Below are 19,838 nucleotides of genomic sequence, written 5' to 3'. Positions count from 1 at the left end.
TAAAAAAAAAAAATTGGAAGTGGCACTGTGGCTCAAGTGATAGAGAGCTAGCCTTGAGCACAAAGAGGCCCAAGGACAGTGCCCAAGCCCTGAGTTCAAGCCCCACAACCAAAACAAAATTAAGGGGAAAAAAGATGTAAAGTTATTGATTATAAGGGATAAACCTACTCAGGTTTGGTCACTTTACATGTCATTAACTGACTTGTTTTCATTCAATACCAATGCGAAATGGCCCTCCTGAAAAAACTCTGTAAGGAGTTTGTACACATGACAGGAGAAGGAACCCCAGTGAAAAGTCAAGCCCAATACGATGGTATATAAGACTGCACTGATTGTATGGAAGCACTAAATAACAGGAAATGAGACACATTTGGAGAATATCACCACAGAAAACTCAGGAGCCTGAATTCAACTTTTTTTTTTTTTTTTTTGGTCGGTTGTGGGCTTGAACTCTGGGCTTGGGTGCTGTCCCTGAGCTCTTCAGCTCAAGGCTCTAACACTTTGAGTCACAGCAACAGGGTTTATCATTTAGTACTGTTTATTTATCATTTATCATTTAGTACTATTACTCACAAAATTCTTTCTAAAGAAGAAATCAGGGGGTTGGGAAGGTGGCTCAGTGGTAGAGTGCTTGCCTTGCATGCCTGAGGCCCTGGGTTCGATTCCTCAGCACCACATAAGCAAAAAGAAAAAAGCCAGAAGTGGCGCTGTGGCTCAAGTGGCAGAGCGCTAGCCTTGAGCTGAAGAGCTGAGGGACAGCGCCCAGGCCCAGAGTTCAGGCCCCACAACCGGACCCAAAAACAAAAAAAGAAGAAGAAGAAATCAGTTCCTCTAAGGTTAAAAAAAAAAAATCTAAGTAGAACAGATGGTAAAGGTTTTGTTTTTGTATTTGGCCAGGACTGGGCGCTGTTTCTCAGCCTCTTTATAATCAAGGCTAGCATTCTACCACTTGGGCCACAGTGCCACTTCTGCCTTTTTCTTTTGTTGGTTATGGGGCTTGAACTCTGGGTTGGGACACTGTCCCTGAGCTCTTCAGCTCAAGGCGAGCATTCTACCACTTGAGCCACAGCGCCACTTCCAGTTTTCTGGTGGTTAATTGGGGATAGGAATCTCACAGACTTTCCTGCCCCGGCTGGCTATGAACTTTGATCCTCAGATGTCAGCCTCCTGAATAACTAGGATTACAGGCGTGAGCCACTGGTGCCTGGCACTTCTGGCTTTTTCTGAGTAGTTCACTAGAGATAAAGAGTCTCACAGACTTTCCTGCCTGGGCTGACTTCGAACCAACATCCTCAGATCTCAGACTCATAAGTAGATAGGATTACAGGCATAAGCCACCAATGCCCAGCCGATGCTAAACTTTTGGGAGGAAAGCAAGGAGCTATTTCTGAAATTCTAATTTGCTTTCAGGTATAGAGAACAAATAACCAGAACATGATTGTGTACACATAATGTATGTTCCCTGAAATTAAGTATGTCTCAAAGACATTGCATTCTCTTAAAAATATACTTTATTTTAGTTTGTTTTTGACAGTACTAAAGATCAAACTCAGGGCTTCAGGTAGCTAGGCAAGTACTTAGCCACTAAGCTACATCTTCATTTCCACCTACCCACCCCCCCCTTTTATTTTTATTGAAACAAAAATTTTTTTGCCCCTCTTCAAAAACGAATTTCTTTTTGAGACAGGTCTTTCTAAATTGCCCAGGATGGCCTGAACTTTCAATCTTCTGCCTTCTAAGTAGATGAGATTAGAGGTATGCAGGCAGCCCACCTGGCTGCCAATGTTTTATTAGGGGGCATAGAGTGATCATCAATGTTGCACCAGGCAACATTATTCTTGCATGTCTACTCCAGCGTGGTCCCAGGACTGGTGGCATTGGCATCACCTAGGAGTTTGCCAGCAATGCAAAACCACAGCTCCCACCCAAGGCCTCCTTAGTCAGCAGCTACATTTTAAGAAGACTACCAGGTGGTTGAGAAGCACTGCTCCAAGGGACACAATGCTGAAACAAGTCCGAAGACTCAAGTTTAAGCCTCATGTACATGATCTGGCGGGTGGTTTAAGAAAGTCAAGGGGACATTTTTTAGCCTTAGTTTACTCAGCTGTAAACTACAAATAATATTACACATTTGCTTACATAACACACCTACCAAAGTGAGTTGTCTTGAGGAACAAATAAAAGGGATGTTAGGCTCTTTGTAAATTATAAAGTGCCATATAAATACAAGGCATTACTCTTAATAATAAACACAGCCTAATTATACCTGTCCTCTTTGATCTCTCATGATCGTCAGAGGCATGTTATTAGATCATACTACATCATTAAGATAAAAGGTCCCTTTATGTGCAACAAATCTGTCAAGCCCTAATCACATGGTAGTTAAATCTTCGTTTTCATTGAAAGTAATGCCAAGTGAGCCTCTAGGATGATTCTATCTGTAACGCTGACATTACCTTGACTCAAACACTTGATTTGGCCTAATAATCCATAGTTTGGGGGGAGGGAGCTTTAATATAATGTCCAAGAGAACAAGTGAACTGGCTTAACCCACTGCCAAGCCTGAGCCCTGAGTTGCCTGGGAAAGGCTGCTTCTGCTCTTTCAGTTCTTGGCTTTCATGGTCCATTGTGCAACTGTCCCTTTCTTCTCCAGTGCATGGCTGTGCAAGTTTACACTCTATATTTTATCCCAAAAGAAGCCAGAATTCAAGCTTTCTCCCTAATATCCTTTTATCTTAAAAGATAGCCATGAATCTTAAAAAATGAGAACTTCCTTTCTATATTGCATCCACAGTGACCAAAGTTATACTTCTTCCTTAAATACCAAATGAATTCTGAGGAACTTTTTATAATCAGGGCTTTGTTAACCAAAAGTGATTGGTTTTAAGGGAAAATCTACTAACAAAGCAATTTATTTATTTATGCAACTCACATTTTTATTAAGCAGCATTATAAAATGCTACTACACATTAGTATTTGCTTGGACCCTCAACTGACTTTCCAGCTGCTCACTAAATCCTTTCTCAGAGACGGGAGTTTCCCAGTTCTGGTCTCCTGTATGAGATGGGAACGCAGCCCCTGTTTCCACTGTTACCACACATGCCACTGAGAGCCTCATTGAGAATTCAGACTCCATGCAGGGGAACAGAAAGGATTAACACATGCAACTGTGCAGCAACACTTTTAGAAACAGTTTATCTTACAAAAACCCCACCAAATCTGCCAGCACAAGAACAATCCCCAAGTCAGCCCAAGAGCAGAGAATTAGTACTATCAGGTGATCAGAAACAAAACCAAGGCAAACACCCACCAAATTCCATTCAAATCTTCATTATCATTAGAAGGACCACTACTGAGGTGAATTCAAAAATCACTATGAAGAGGCAAAGGTATATAAAAGCTCTATAGCCCTATTTCCTCAAAAAGCACTTGGTTGTGATAGAAGTAAAAAACTAAGAAATAAAAGGCACAAAATAGTACCTCTATGGACAGTTTTTCAAACCAAGGCTGCTAGGAGACAGAAGTTAGTCCTCCCTCCTTTGAGGAAATGAAAGAACAGTGCAAGCTACAAATGCGAGCCTGCAGAGCTCATCCGTGAACAGGGAGGGAGGGTGTGGGAGCAACTGCCCTTTCCTAATAGGGAGCAGGTTCAGGACAGAATCCTACCAGCCTCTGCTGCTCCAAAAGAAGATCCGCTTCTTCCTTCTCCTTTTTGTATAGGATCTCCATTTCCTGTAGCCTACACGTGAAAACGAACCAAAACAACACACAAGAAAGAAGAAGCTGTAAATTGTGCAACAGTGAGCCATCTCATGAATGCTAATTTTGTTGTTGTTAAGTCATGTTTTCAGTTTTCAGCCTAATTACTGTGCATTACCTTTTTTCCATCTCCTGTTTCATATCAATTCCTTGCTTTTCTAGAAGCTCTCTCTGAGCGAACGTCCAGTCCACAGGTTCTGAGGGGGTCTCAGCAGAGGGAGTCTTCTCCCGCTCAGCCCGTGCTTGCTCCGGGTGGTTAAAACGAAACACATGGTTTTTACCCATGATAATCCGGTTTCCTAGAAAGAAACATAAGCAGGATTTATTGATTATTTTTATGTTTTTTTTTTTGGTTGGCCGTGCTTGGGTGCTATCCCTCAGCTCTTCAGCTCAAGGCGAGCACTCTACCACTTGAGCCACAGGGCCACTTCTGGTTTTCTAGTACTTTATTGGAGATAAGAGTCTCACAGACTTTCCTGTCCAGGCTGGCTTTGAACCGTGATCCTCAGATCTCAGCCTCCTGAGTAGCTAGGATTACAGGCGTGAACCACGGGTGCCCGGCTTATTTTTATGTTTTTTAAAGAAACTTTTTTCTTCTCTTTCCCTTTGTAAGTGCACACTTGTGACTCCAGCTACTCAGGAGGTAGAGGCAGGAGAATGGCGAGTTCAAAGCCAACTAAGCAATGCTAGTGAGACCCTATCTCAAAAACAGATATATAAGCTATTGCAGTGGTTTATGGTGGTAAACCTAGCTACTCAGAAGACTCAGATCAATAGACTAGCAATTCAACGCCCACCTGGGCAAAAAGCTTCAAGACATCATCTTACCAATAATAAAAAGCTGGGCACAATGGCACACTCCTGTTATCCCAACTAGCAGGGCAGCACAGTGGCACAGGGATGAAAACCGAGCATCCTCAAGGCCAGGGGAAAGCACAGTAGGGGCCCAGGGCATATAGCAAGAACCTACTGTGAAAATAACCAACAGGAAAAGGGCTGGGGATTTAGCTCTTGAGCACCTGCCTGATGAGCACAAGGCCCTGAGTTCAATTTCTGGTACTGCAAAAGAAAAAAAAAAAGGCTAGGGATGGCTTCAGTTCCCCCCCACACACACACACATGCATGCACACACGCACACAATCTTTTTTGGGGGGATCAAATATAAAGCCTTGTACAAACCAAACAAGTGTTTTACCACTGAGCTACCACACTTGCTCTAAGAAATCTTTTTTTTTTCTGTTGTTATTATAAAAGTGATGTACAGAGGGGTTAGTTACATAAGTCAGATAAAGAGTGCATTCCTTTTTAGACAATGTCATACCTTCTCTTGCTCTCCCCCCATTTTTCCCTCAAAATCTTTTTTTTTGTTTGTTTTTGTTTTTGGTCATCAGCAGGGGCTTGAGCTCAGGGCCTGAATGCTAGCACTCTAGGCTAGCACTCTATCACTCTGAGCCACAGTGCCACTTCCAGTTTTCTGGTGGTTAATTGGAGATAAGAGTCTGATGGGCTGGGAAAGTGGCTCAGTGGTAGAGTGCTAGCCTTGCATGCTCGAGGCCTTGGGTTCGATTCCTCAGCACTACATAAGCAGAAAAATCTGAAAGTGGGCTGTGGCTCAAGTGGTAGAGCACTAGCCTTGAGCCGAAGAGTTGAGGGACAGAGTTCAGGCCTAGAGTTAAGTTCCTCACAACCAACCAAAAAAAAAAAAAAAGTCTGACATACTTTCCTGCCCAGGCTGGTATCAAACCATGATCCTCAGATCTCAGCTTCCTGAGTAGCTAGGATTACAGGTGTGAGCCACCAGCGCCCGGCCTTCAAAATCTTTTTATTGGAGAAGAGTGGGGGGGGGCGGGGGGAAGAGGGTGTTTGAAGTTGGGGGATCTTATATATTAGACAGGTACTATACCACTGAAGTCATGCCTCCAGCTGGCATTTTGCTGGCTAATGGGTGATAAAGTCTAGCGAACTTTCTGTGTAGGCTGCTTTTGATCTGAGATCTTCCAAGGCTCAGCCTCTTGAGTAGCTTAGATTACAGGCCACTGGCACTTGGCTAGGAAATCATATTTTAACTGCATAGGGTCTAATACAGTAACCTCACTCTTACAGGTATGGTAACACATGCCTGGTATCCCAATACTTGGAGGCTGAGGCAGGAAGACAGCGAGTTGAAGCCTAGCCTATCACAACTATGGCTACAGAGCAAGATATCATCTCCAATAAAGAAACATGACTTCATTCTCATAGTACAGAAAGACAGGTTTCAAGGTGTACAAGAAGAATAATGCTAATGCTATCATATTGGCCTTTACACAAAGAGTTAAAGGTTAGAGTTTTTCATGTATACACCCTGCTAACAATTTCAGCTGTCTCCCAGTCTCACCTGAGCGCAGCTGGACAGGCTGGGCCACCCTCTTGCCATTCACATAGGTTTCTGAGCGCTCACAGGGCTCTAGAGTCACGATAACTAGGAGGAACACAAACTAATGTCATCTCCACAAACCAATGGAATCACATAATTGAAAGCAGCTGACTGTCAGGGTGCATGGTAAATAGAAGAGACTGCTCCTGCCAATCAACCAAGTGGTTGGAATGTCTCTAAGGCAGTTCTTTTCATCTTACCAGAACTAGGATCCGTGTAAGAGACTACTTGAGGGTATGGCTAAGATAGAAATATTGAATTAATCAGACAAACTTCAGAAGAAGACAAAATATTAGTTTCAACACCACCTAATAGTTCAGTCAGCAGACCTGAAAATCATCATAAATCTTAAGTATGGGATAGACAAATAATACCCAAAAGCTAAAGATTAAAAGTTAATATTTTGGCTAAGGAAAAAGTATATACAGAAGGAGTTGGTGACTAAACTCCAAATACTATTAGATTGTTGCTCTTTCATTAATTATATGACAATATGACTACATTTTCTTGAGTTAAGACTTGAGGTTCTTTAAAATCTATTATCCAGAAAATTCTTCTCTTACTTTTCTACTAAATAATTAGCATTCAAAACCAATCCTAATGAGCGTATGTCCTGCTCAGTTCCTGGCAGTAACAAAAGGCTCCCTTTGTCCATGCTATTTTCATGTAAAGTGGTGATGTTGGTCTCTCTGCATTTATAAGCAGCCCAGGTTTTTCAGTATTATGTTGTAAAAGAAAATACCATTAACAGACAGGGATACCAAGTATTAAGAGTTTCTCATAGTACAAAATGAAAAAGTTGCCCGAGGAGCTCAAAGCAGGAACTCTCACCTTCACCAGTGTTGTTTCTCTCACTCCGGAAGATACAATGCTCTTCTTTAATGTGGGCCCCACTCAGCACTATGTCCTGGCGCCGCTCAGCATCTGCTTGGCCAACCCTGAACACAAAATAAAAGTGTTTCCCAGGGAAATTCAGACACAAAAAGCACTTACAAACAATGAGCCTCTTTCTCCCAAAGAATACCCTTTGGTATGTGCAAAAAAAGGTATCGGCTTTTTGTATCAGAAGCTTTGGACTACAAATTCTATTCTTGTATGTGATCAACCTCTCTGCATGAGAGTAAGAACCAAAGAGAATGGTACACTGATGTAAGTCATACAGCATAACAAAAAGACATGCATGAGTTAAATCCCTAATGACCTCACATATGCTATCAAAAGGAAAAAATCTTATTTAGGGTCTTCTAGAGAAAAATTGAGTGTTAACTGGTTCTATTTACAAAATTTAGAATGAGTAAAATAATAATTTGTAACTACTTCAGACATGAGAAACAGTAAATCATTTTTTTAAAAAAACAACAAACTTCCCTTTAGTTATTAACTAGGTAAGAGAAAAGAAAACATTGTACCACACCAGAACAAAAATATACCTTGTAATTCCATCTTTGATGTAATAAAGCAGGCATTCGGACATTAGTGGGTCTTCATTAAGGTTCACAAGATGTGGGGTCTGAAAAAGGTTACAGATTATCTATTAATTTGGACCAAAGTATCAGGAAGAGTGGTAAGAAGGGGAGCTCTCAGGAAGCCAGGCTTCTCAGAACCCCCACACAGGGACTTTCATTACTGTTTGCAGTTCTGTAAGAGAAAACACTCTCTTTAGGCCTCCCTGAACTGTACCAATCCATCCTGTTTAAAAACATGAACTCTGGGATAAAGAACAAGAGCTGGTTCTAGATAAGGTATTTGTGCATTCATAAAGAAAAGCTAAAACAGACTGATTTTCTGATAGGTTTGTAGATGCCTGAAAAAATGAAAAATTCATAAAGATTCTTGAATTTTCAGGTTTATAAATCGTTTAGATTCATTATATAACCCCCTACACCATTTCCTTACAAAACTTGCATTAATTCTTTCACAGCCAGTTTTGTTTTTAGTTTATTACTCCCTTGAAGAAAAAAAATTAAATTGATATTCAACAACGTAAATATGTTGAAAATATTCTTTATCTAACTCTAATGTTTTTTAAAAATATTTTAAAAAACAACCTTCTTTGGGGAAAAGACCCCAGTGAAATGCAAAAAGAAATCACATGATCTTGGGGCCAAAATCGATTCAAGACAGTACTAGTAAATGTGAGAAAATGAAAGATGAATCAGAGGAGATGATGAAACAGAAATTAGTAAAACCACGACATCTTCACCGGCATTCAACTTTGTAGTTAAAGAATTCCGTTAGTTTGGTAAGTCAAAGTCCTTTCATCAATCTTTCAAGTCCCTTCAGGGGCCTAGGAAAACAGGTTTTAAAATGGAGTTAGATGTGGTCAATAGTGTGTCTCCCTTTCCTGAGCAGGACCTTAAAGGAAAATGGGCAAATAAAAGCAGACAAAGCTATAAAAGCAAAGACTCCAGTTTAGAATGTTTTCTTCTTTCCTCTTCCTCTCCTCTTTCTTCTTCCTCCTCCTCTTCCTATTTTCCCCTTCTCCATCCTTCTTCTTTGTCCTTTTTCCTTCTCCTCCTTCTTGTTCTTTGAAGGCATTGGAATTTGAACTCAGGGCCCTGAGCTTACTAGGTGGGTAATTTTCTACCTGAGTCATGCCTTCAGCCCTTTTTTGCTTAAGTTATTTTCACATAGGGTCTACTGTTTTTTTTGTCCTGGGCTGGCCTCAGATTGCTAGCCTCCTACTTATACCCTTCCTCACAGCTGGGATCACAGGTACATACCACCACATCTGGCTTGTTGGCAGGATCTAGCTTAACTTTTTCCTTTGGCTGGCCTTTGAATTTTGATCCTCTGGATCTCTGCCTCCCAAGTAGCTGGGATTACAGATATGAGCCACTATAACAGGTCTTCTGCTTTTCATATAGTAGTTGTTCAAGTTAATTTTTGTTGTCAGTCATAGTAAATACCGTAGTAGTTTTACAAATTATTACAAAAACTTTCCTCTTTTTTGGGGGGGTCCGGTTATGGGGCCTAAACTCTGGGCCTGGGCGCTGTCCCTCAGTTCTTCAGCTCAAGGCTATTATTGCTCTACCACTTGAGCTACAGTGCCACTTCCGGCTTTTTTTTTTTTTTTTTGCTTATATGGTGCTGGGGAATCGAACCCAGGGCCTCATGCATGCAAGGCAAGTGCTCTACCACTAAGCCACCTTCCCAGCCCAAACTTTCCTCATTTTATATTTAACTTTATTTATTTTTTGGTTGCAATGGGGATTGAACCCAGGACCTTGCACATAAGCAAATACTCTACCACTGATTTATATCCCCATCCCTTCTCCCAATTTTGTTTTTTCCTTCTGTCAGTTGTGGGGCTTGAACTCAGGGCCTGCGCACTGTCCCTGAGCTCTTAGCTCCTTGCTCAAGGCTAGTATCCTTTGAGCCACAGCACATCTTCCAGTTTTCTGGTGTTTGGTTAGTGTGATGAGTCTCATGGACTTTTCTGCCCAGGCTGGCTTCGAACCACGATCCTCAGATCTCAGCCTCCTGAGTAGCTAGGATTATAGGGGTAAGCAACCAGCGCTTGGCTTTCCCAGTTTTTGTTTTGTGTTTTGTCAGTCATGGGGTCTGATCTTTGGGCCTGGGCGCTGTCCCTCAGCTCTTCAGCTCAAGGCTAGCACTCTACCACTCTACCACTTCTGGCTTTTTCTGCTTATGTGGTGCTGAGGAATCGAACCCAGGGCCTCATGCGTGTGAGGCAAGCACTCTACCACTGAGCCACCTTCCCAGCCCCTTACCCAGGTTTTAACACACAAAGACATAATCTAATTTTATCAAAACTGTAACTACAACTGAGTGTTAGTTGAGGATCAAAGTTTGAAGCCAACCCAGGAAAAAAAAAGTTCTTAAGACTCTTAATTCCAATTAAGCACTAAAAAAGCTGGAAGTAGAGATATGGCTCTAGTGACAGAGTGTTAGCCTTGAGCAAAAAAAGCACAGGGACAGCACTCAGGACTGGCACACACAGACACACAGACATACAGACAGACAGACACACACACACACACACACGAAACAAAAAAACAAACAAAAGAGCCCTGTAAGGTCTCTATGGTCATTAAGCAATATATCTGAATAAATGCAAGTTCCGTATTAGCATCTATTAGTTGTACAAGAGGGTTTTATTGTCATGCCCTCATCAGACAAATCCTGTCATTCTCCCTCGATCTTCCTTCCTCCAAGGAAAAACTACTAAACTGTGAAAATGATCCATCATCCGAGTGTGTGTGTGTGTGCACACGAGCTTACACACAAGGTTTCTGACTGAGTTTCACAACATGGTTTCTTACCTTTTTAGGTGAGAAAACTCCCAGTGTTCCTCCATCTTCCCGAATGGCAACTCCCATCTCAGCCAACAAAGCTTCTCTGAAGGAAATTGACATAAAATAAAACAAGTATATAGAGTACCAACACCTACATGTCAAATAGTTCTATCTAGTGTGAACTTTTAATGGATAGAGCTGGTAATGCAAATGTGCAATGGGTGCTTACAATTAATGAGAAATCATTATTTTATTAACAGAAACAGCATATTCAAAACAGAGTATGTTCCTGTATAATCACTCTGATAAGAAATTTCTCTCAAGCTATGGGTGTAGTTCAGCAGTAGAAAACCCATTCAGGGGCTGGGAAGGTGGTTCAGTGGTACAGTGCTTGCTGGCCTTGCAGGTATGAGGCCCTGGGTTCGATTCCTCAGCACCACATAACCAGAAAAAGCCAGAAGTGACACTGTGGCTCAAGTGGTAGAGTGCTAGCTTTGAGCAAAAGAAGCTCAGGGACAGCGCCTAGGCCCTGAGTTCAAGCACCAGGCTGGCAAAACAAACAAACTCATTCAGCATTGGTGAAGCCATGGAATCAATCCCAGGTCCACCCATGCGCACACCCCAAAAAGGGGAACATAACTTGAGTAAATGGAGTATTAATCTGTAAATATGATTTTCTCAAATGTTGTGTTTCTATGTCTACCATCATTTCTGTTCAGTAATTCTAGTTTAAAACATGAAAATAAACTTTTTAAACTCTTCCATTTATTCTTAGTCCAGCAATACATTAGAACTTAGTCCTGCCTTTTTTGGGGGGGCGGGGGGAGGTAGGGGACAATGCAAGACCAGAACTAGAACCCGGTAGCTGATGTTCTTGCTCAGTGGCTAGCTCTCTAGCCACGGAGACACACTTCCAAACCCAGTACTAATACTTTTTAACTGCGTATTGATTCCAATAACAAAACTATCATTTTTAGAGCTAAGAGACAGCATGCAATCATCCAATCCCAGTGCACAAACACTCATACACTCACACAAAGGAGCATATTTTAAAACCACTGACACACATACCCATAAACAGATTAATGGACAAATGGTGATATATTATTCAAACAACAAAATTATCCTCAGAAATTAAAAAAGCACTATATTATTGCTACACAAAACAACATGAATTAATTCCAAAAATGTTGCACATAGACTAAGAAATCAAATAGAAGAATATTTGTGTACTGAAGCAATCTTTATGTAGTTTAAGAACAGTAAAACGGGGGGGGGGGAGGGGAGAGGCTGGGAGGGATGTGAAGGGGAAACAAAGGAGGAGGCTGCAATGCTTGGTAAGAAATGTACGCATTATCCTGCCCATGTAATTGTAACCCTCTGTACAGTATGTTCACAAATAAAATAAAATAAAATTTAAAAAAAGAAAAAAAACAGTAAAACAACAAAAAGAGAAATCAAGTCAGTGCCTTGGAGAGAATCATAAATTGCCATGGAGAACTTTCCAGAAAAATGGAAATGCTCTAGATCTTCACTAAAGTGATGATGTCCTCACTATATGCATTTGTCAAATTTTGATAAATTGTACATGGAAAAAAGTGTCATTTTTAGATTATAACTAGGGAGTAGAGCTGAAAATGGATCCATAACTATACCTCTTACCAAATAAGTGTAGAAAAGGTAACTCTGTAAGACAGTAGTCAGAACAGCTTTTAGGTTTGGGTCACTGTCAATGTTAGTCTACTTTTTACAAATGAAGAGCTTGCTTTCTCAAGATGTTCTGCTTTTATGGACCTTCAGTAAGAGGCAGTATGTTAACTATTAAGCAAGTGACTGTCTAGAGCCTTTAAATATACAGATTTCACTTCAAAGTGTGAATGACTGGTCACAAGTCACTAGCAGGAGTGATTTTTGTGTGTGACTATGTGTATTGTATGAGTGTGTGTGTGTGCTTTAGGAACAGTTGTTTTTAACTTCTAGTTCATCTTTTTTAAACTATAAAAGTGAGCCAAATTCTCCTTTTTTTCCCCCCCTCCAGTCGTGGGGCCTGAACTCTGGGCCTGGGCGCTGTCCCTCAGCTCTTCAGCTCAAGGCTAGCGCTCTACCACTTGAGCCACAGCGCCACTTCCGGCTTTTTTTCTTTTTGCTTATGTGGTGCTGGGGAATCGAACCCAGGGCCTCAGGCATGCAAGGCAAAAGCTCTACCACTGAGCCACCTTCCCAGCCCGTGAGCCAAATTCTCTAGAAAACTTTAAAACATTTCCATATTTTAACCTCCTGACCTCTCCATTCTGATGGCTTCTGTTTTACGAAGTTTCTCTTCCCAGGTTTCATTCAACTCAGCAATGATCTTCTCTGATTCCTAAGGATGGAAGAACACATTTAAAGTGGCAGAGTCATTTAATTTAGCATGCAATATCTAAGAAGGGAAGAAGCAGATTGTCCTTTTAAGGATATAAAGCATAATTTATGTTAAGTCTTTTGCTTCTCTAATATGTAAGGTAAGGATCATAAAGACTGGGGCTAAAATTAGTCAGCCCCAAACAATATAATTCCTCCAAATCCTAATAAAAACACTTGAATGTTAGTACATCTGTGTGTACATGCAAGTGGAAGAAGGGTAATATTAATACTCCAAAATGTGGGATTTTTTTTCTGACAAACACATCTATAACAGATTTAAGTTCCCCAAAGCTATCCATTCATTTTTTTTTTTTTTGGGTCCGGTCGTGGGGCCTGAACTCTGGGCCTGGGCACTGTCCCTCAGCTCTTCAGCTCAAGGCAAGCACTCTTCCACTTGAGCCACAGCGCCACTTCCGGTTTTTTTCTTTTTGCTTATGTGGTGCTGAGGAATCGAACCCAGGGCCTCGAGCATGCAAGACAAGCGCTCTACCAATGAGCCACCTTCCCAACCCCTCCATTCATTTTTTTGTCTCACAATAACATTTTTTTTTTTGTCAGTCATGGGGGCTGTCCTTCAGCTCTTCAGCAAGACTAGCACTCTACCACTTGAGCCACAGTACCACTTCTGGCTTTTTTCTGCTTATATAGTGCTGAGGAATCAAACCAGGGCCTCCAGCATGCAAGGCAAGCACATAGCACTGGTTAATAAATTATATTTAAACAACTATAACAATTTAATCCTGAAGGTTCAGGACATAAGTCAAAAGGACAAATCAGAAATCCTTCCATGAAAAAATTGCATTTGAAGTTTTGATACTCAAAAAGATTAAGCACTTACTACATGGAACATTCCTTGAAGCCATCGGATAGCCAAGGTTTTGCTGTACGGAACACAGCATGCTTTATAAAGTAAGTTCCAAGTATGAAGCCCTCTGACTGCTCAGCACAGCATCTGCCCTGACCTCTGCTTCTGAGATGGATATGTGTGGATATTTATAGGCTAAGCCTTAGAGTGGCACTCATAGTACTGACTGACGCCAGACTATCAACCCTAGAGCCAGCGCACTGTGGCGACAGCTACAAGTTTAAAACCTCATTGAACAAGAAACCAAATCAAGGACACAATAGCTACAACTCAGTGTGAGTTGTGACTTAAAACAGAAGCAATTATGTATCACTCTCTTTTGCCAGCTAGGTTTGTAGAGGATCAAGCTGTTTGTCTTGCATATGGAAATAGGCTCTTCAGTGAATGAAGAAGCAGCAACAGCAGCTCCCCCCAGAACAGCAGTATACTGACAACTGATCTTTTTTGAAGTATAAAGAAGCAATGGAAACAAAATGTGAGGAAAAGAAATCAACCTCCACTCTTGCTGTTTTCCATTACAATATTTTCTCTGGTACAGCCCAGTCTCAGCAGCTTCTATCACAAAACCTCTGCCCTGCACTCTGGATGCGTGATGTTTATGCCTGCATCATTAAAATGCCTGCAAGGAATTCTCCCCATTCACAAAAATAAAAGGGCTAAGTACTTATGCTTCAGTGAATCACTGTTACAATGAACACAAAACTAAAAAAACCATTCTCTGTCTTCAGAATAAAGCTAGAGGAAATACAGAATTTCATTATGTTGGCTTAAAGAAAAATATAAGCACAGAAATTTATTTGCTGATTAACAGAGTTTTGCTTTAATGGGAGAAAAGGGGGCAAGGGACTCCCTAAATGATGGCAGCATTAATCGTTAGAAATTATTTGGAAGTGCCGGGCACTGGTGGCTCACACCTGTAATCCTAGCTACTCAGGAGGCTGAGATCTGAGGATCTGAGGATCTCGGTTCAAAGCCAGCCCGGGCAGGAGAGACCGTGAGACTCCTATCTCCAATAAACCACCAGAAAACCAGAAGTGGCTCTGTGGCTTGAGTGGTAGAGCACTAGCCTTGAGCTGAAGAGCTGAGGGACAGCGCCCAGGCCCAGAGTTCAAGCCCCACAACCGACAAAAAAAAGAAATTATTTGGAAGTTAATGTCTTGATGCTTAACATCTAATATTATTTTCAGTTTACTCCTCTTGGCAGTTAGTGAGAAAATTCTCCTTGATTACAAAATAAATGGTAAAAGAAGGAGTAATCACATTTGTGTACTAAGGCTTAATAAAACAAATAAGATTTGAAATCCCCAAAGAAAAAGAACATTTTATATTAAACCTCTAGAGGTGGGAGGTTTTACTTCTCCTTTCCATATAGCCCTCTATTTCTCAAACTAGCTCTGAACAGAGTCTTGCACAGTGTGGCCAATGATGCTTATATGTGAGAAAAATCATGAATAAACTTGGCTCCAATAAGGGCTTTAGTAAAACTTCAGAGTCAACTTCACCAACAGCAGAAGTTACCTTGCAGCATGTAATCTTAAATGGAAAGATTTCTCATCCCCTCTCCTTTTGCCAGGCTTTTCAGAACTTCACTTACATTCATTCATTTATTCATTTATTTATATATTTATTTAGTTGGCTGAGGGTTTGATCTCTGGGCCTGGGCGCTGCCCCTTAGCTCTTCAGCTCAAGGCGAGCCATTTCTGGTTTTCTCGTGGTTTAGTGGAGATAAGACTCTCACGTGGTTTAGTGGAGATAAGACTCTCACGGACTTTTCTGCTGGGGCTGGCTTTGAACAGCGATCCTCAGATCTTAGTATTATAGGTGTGAGCCACCAGCTCTCAGCTATTTATTTTTTTTAAAGGAAGAAACAAAATCACTTGGTTTGTTTCTGAAGCATCTTTTTTTTTTTAAGTTAGACACTTTTATTAGCAAACTTTAATTGTACAAAGGGTAAGGGTTTTGTTGTGGTATTTCCTCACATGTGAATAATCTATCCTAATCAAACCCCGCCCCCATCACTTACTTTCCTCCATATCCCGCTTCCTCCTCTTAAAACTACTTCATCAGATTTTAGTGTTTTATTTTCCTAGTACAAATAAAATGCTAAGGGGATTTAATCAAGAAAAGGCAGAAGAATTCTATAGGAAGAACAGTCTTCCCATAAAACCCAAAGTGAAAATACCTGACATATTGAAACCAAGCCTTTGAACCACTAGTCAGTATTCTCCATCACCCTTGAGTAAGCAGCAAGGCCAGGGACAGAGGGCAAAGGTGAAACAAGCACTTGTCTGGAAGCATGGCTGCAAAAATCTCCCCTGCAACACCAGGGTCTCAACTCAAAGCCTCTTGGTTGCCAAACAGATGTTCTGCTACTTGAGTCATATCCCCAGCCTAACTTCTCACTTCTTTTTTCTTCTGTTGACAGGATGGGAGCTTGAAATTAGGGTTTGGGCACTGTGCTTTAACTTTTTGCTCAAGGCTGGTGCTCTACCACTTGAGTCACAGCTCTGCCTGGTTTTTTGCCTGGCTGGCTTTGAACCATAATCCTTAGATCTTAGCCTCCTGAGTACTATAATTACTAGGGGTGAGCCACTAATACCAGGCACTTTCCACATCTTAAAAAAAAAAAAAATCCTCCTCTCCCTTGGCCTGGCACTCTCAAACAAAAAAACTGAAAGGTTTGGATCAAGCTAGCTTTCCTGGGGGCGACAAATAGAAGAAAAATGTTTGATGTCCCCGATGCTATCCAATGGTTGGCAGGATCCTGGGCAGCTTATCTCAGCTCCTAGGTAACACTACCCTTGGTGTCTACTCTTACTGCAGACACGGAGCAAGGAAGAAGCTGTGTACTGGAAGGCTTTGCTTCTTCTGACTCATTCATGGAAAAGGCAAGTCAACCTGATACAGTAGCAAGAGGCTGGGAGAAACCTGGGCAGCAAAGTGAAATGCCACAGGCTGGTAGCTGCAACAGGCAGCCCCACTGGCTCTGAGGCTCCAGGTGTATCAGCACAGAAAAAAAACCCTTCCTCAACCCTAATCGAGACAGTGTCAAGGCTTTCTGTGAACTTCTAGAAGATATCATTTCACATACTGGAGTAAACCTGGTGCAGACTACTCAAATGTTCCAACTTGCTTTGAACTATATATTAATTTTACTAACAGAAAAATGGCTCTCTACAAAATTCCATTTTCAAATGAAACCAAAGTGTTTCCTTACTGGTATTGCTTTTAAAATGAAATCTCAAGCTTGGTGCCGGTAGCTCATGCCTATAATCCTAGTTACTCAGAAAGCTAAGATCTGAGGATCGTGGTTCAAAGCCAGACTGGGCAGGAAAGTCTGTGAGACTCTCAGCTCCAATTAACTCCTCAGAAAAAGCCAGAAGTGGCATTGTGGCTTAAGTGGTACAGTGCTAGCCTTGAGCAAAAAAGCTCATGGACAGCACCCAGGCCCTGAGTTCAAGCCCTAGGACTGACAAAAAAATAAAATAAAAAATCTCTTAAGTACACAATTTATATTTATAAATTACTCTAAAATCAATGTATGTGCTAACCCATCAAGTACTTTGCATGGCCAACCTATGACCCTCTCATCTCTGGCCAGCTCAGACCCAAATAGTCTGGTGAAAAGAAGTTAACTTACAAAGCAGAAAGCTTAGAAGGAGTTAAAGTGTTCTCCACAAGCTAAGCCAAAACCTCGTTGATTTTTAGTCCCAACTCTGCCTTGCAGAGCCACCTTGTATTAACATGAATGATTACTTACTTTTAGACGCTCAATGGCTTCCTCTCCTCCCGGTGTAGACATGATCCGCTCCTGAATGCTGCTCACAGACGTTAAGCCCACCTGACTATTGAGTGAGCAGGAAGATGGAGATGAAGTAAGGGACCCCATGGATGCTGTGGAAAAATTGCCAGGACGTTGATTCTCAGAGGCTAGCAAGTATCTATGTTTATTGTTCTGAAAATCTTTCAGATCTGGGAGATAGAAAGAAGGAAGGCAGAAGAAAAAGAAAAGAGGGAAAGGGACAGAGGAAGAAAAAAAGACAGGAAGGAACACCAGTGTAAGAAAGGACAGCATTAAAGCGCTAAGACAAAGACATGTTCTAAAACAAAGACAGGGTATTAACTGTTCTAGATGGCAGTTCTAAAACATGTCTCTCTTAGAATAGTAGATGTTAAGAATCATTTCTGAATTCAGAAACAAATGGATTCTGGTGCAAGTTAACATTGTATCTAGTAGGCTGTATAATTAGAGCCCCAAAGGCACTGCGCCTCCAATAGCCAAATTAGATTCCTCCTTTACTTTCTACTGTTCCAACTCTCTAAGGACTTCCAATCAACACTACCTTTAAATTCTAGTAGTTTATAATAGAAAAGAAAACATAAGGATCATTTCATTAGTCAGACTCTGTGTTTTATCAAATTCAGCTAAATGTTACAGTTAAAACTTTGGGCACTTAATGTTATTCTTTGTAAAGCAACATTTGCCCATGGCAAAAAAAAATAAGAAAAAAAATCAATACTGAATTGCAAAAATGAGAGGGATTTTGTGTAACTCAGGTTAAGAACTGAATGATTATCTCAACAAGGAAGAACTAATTGGCAAATTAGTAAAGTGTTTTGTATTTTTTTCACACACTTACCATAGCAAACACAAAGGGTTGTTTGCTAATTTAAGTCAAACCTTTACAGTGTCTAATGGTACAAGCCCTGAGTCACTGGAAAGCCTGCTACTAGCATGATAACCAAGTTTTAGAAGCATGGTCTGTAATAGAACTAGAAATTGGGCTTTTAAATTGAGTTTTGGTGAAAGGACTACAAACAACAGAATTCATTAATTTTCTTGTTTGTACTTTCATGAGTAATTCTTCTCAAATGAACACATGAGGAAAACCATAGTTGTTGGTGTACTCCTATTTTAAAATTAGCTCCTTTTAAAATTTGAGAGAATCTATATCCAGACGTAGTTTTCTTTAAAGGATGTAATATGAGCCAATACTTGAAAAGCTTATTCTTCTGAATTGACTCATCTTTACTACTTAATCAAAGCCAGTACTTGAAGCCCCTAAGTCTGTCATTGCTTCAAGACAGTTTGAAAACCACCATCTGCAAATATAGAACATAGGTAGGCAAGCAAAGGGGGCTTGGGATTAGAGGAAAAAAAAAAGCCACCAGTTGATGGCGGCAGGGTGGGAAAGAGCAGAATAGATGAAGGTCCCATGGACACATGCAAACCTTAAAAGTAATTTAGAGAAGTAGGTCCAAACAGAAACTGAGAAGTGGTCAGGGCTGCTTTCCTTTGAGGATATGGAATTAAAACTTAGGTCATGCATGGTTTTTAGAAAAGCCACAGCTGCTCAGAGGTGACAAAGACAACAAGCTGGCAGCAGCAACACCTTGCGCACAAAAGCAAGAACAAGAAGGCACCTTCTTCACACTGGTATGGTTCAGCTTGGAAATCTCAGACAGAGCTGTCCAGTCCAAGAATCATATGTGCATTAGGACTCTCTATGGTCTTCAGAGTCTGACTCTTCACCACCACTAGTGCTATATTTGGGTTTTCCTGTATATTTCCTTTGTTTGATGAGGCTCACTGAAGAAAATCAGTAAGAACCTAAAAATTAACCCCAAAACTAAGACTCTTCATATCTTTTAAGATAATAGTTCCTTGGTAAGTTATCTTCAAAGGGTAAGCAGATTGTGTGGATAGAGTGAGATTTTGATTCTTTTTTTTTTTTCTTAGCCAGTCACAGGGCTTGAACTCAGGACTTAGGTGCTGTCCCTGAGCTTTTTTAGTGCCTTTAAGCCACAGTAGTGGCTTAACTGGTGGTTAAGATTTTCCTGCTACAAGTGGCTTTGCATTGTGATCTTCAGATCTCAGCCTCCTGAGTAGCTAGGATTACAGGTGTGAGCCACCAGCGCCCGGCTCCAGCTGAAATTTTAATTCTTTATAACATATCCCATTCCAAGCAAATACTTTTTGTTCTTTTGTTGGTTGTGGGGCTTGAACTCTGGGCCTGGGTGATGTCCCTCAGCTCTTCAGCTCAAGGCTAGCACTCTACCACTTGAGCCACAGCACCACTTCTGGCTTTTTCTGCTTATGTGGTGCTGAGGAATGGAACCCAGGGCCTCATGCATG

At 41.1% G+C, this 19,838-nt stretch overlaps 1 protein-coding gene across 1 annotated transcript in view; it reads right to left on the bottom strand.

Annotated features, from left to right (window-relative positions):
• The window catches only part of Kif1b (kinesin family member 1B), a 104,127-nt gene that overhangs the window by 10,291 nt on the left and 73,998 nt on the right, over window positions 1-19,838 (bottom strand). Inside the window, exons 12-19 of the mRNA XM_013031786.1 lie at window positions 17,463-17,596; window positions 12,717-12,796; window positions 10,462-10,537; window positions 7,606-7,685; window positions 7,007-7,113; window positions 6,137-6,220; window positions 3,878-4,058; window positions 3,667-3,739 (exon numbers count right to left, since the gene is read on the bottom strand). Coding sequence (XP_012887240.1) covers window positions 3,667-3,739; window positions 3,878-4,058; window positions 6,137-6,220; window positions 7,007-7,113; window positions 7,606-7,685; window positions 10,462-10,537; window positions 12,717-12,796; window positions 17,463-17,596 — 815 coding nt within the window. The remainder of the gene's footprint in view (window positions 1-3,666; window positions 3,740-3,877; window positions 4,059-6,136; window positions 6,221-7,006; window positions 7,114-7,605; window positions 7,686-10,461; window positions 10,538-12,716; window positions 12,797-17,462; window positions 17,597-19,838) is intronic.

The sequence above is a fragment of the Dipodomys ordii genome, unplaced genomic scaffold (genome assembly GCF_000151885.1).
Source record: "Dipodomys ordii isolate 6190 unplaced genomic scaffold, Dord_2.0 Scaffold6, whole genome shotgun sequence".
Taxonomy (NCBI): domain Eukaryota; kingdom Metazoa; phylum Chordata; class Mammalia; order Rodentia; family Heteromyidae; genus Dipodomys; species Dipodomys ordii.
The sequence above is the reverse complement of the archived record's forward strand: the minus strand, read 5'-3'. Positions and strand labels throughout refer to the sequence as shown.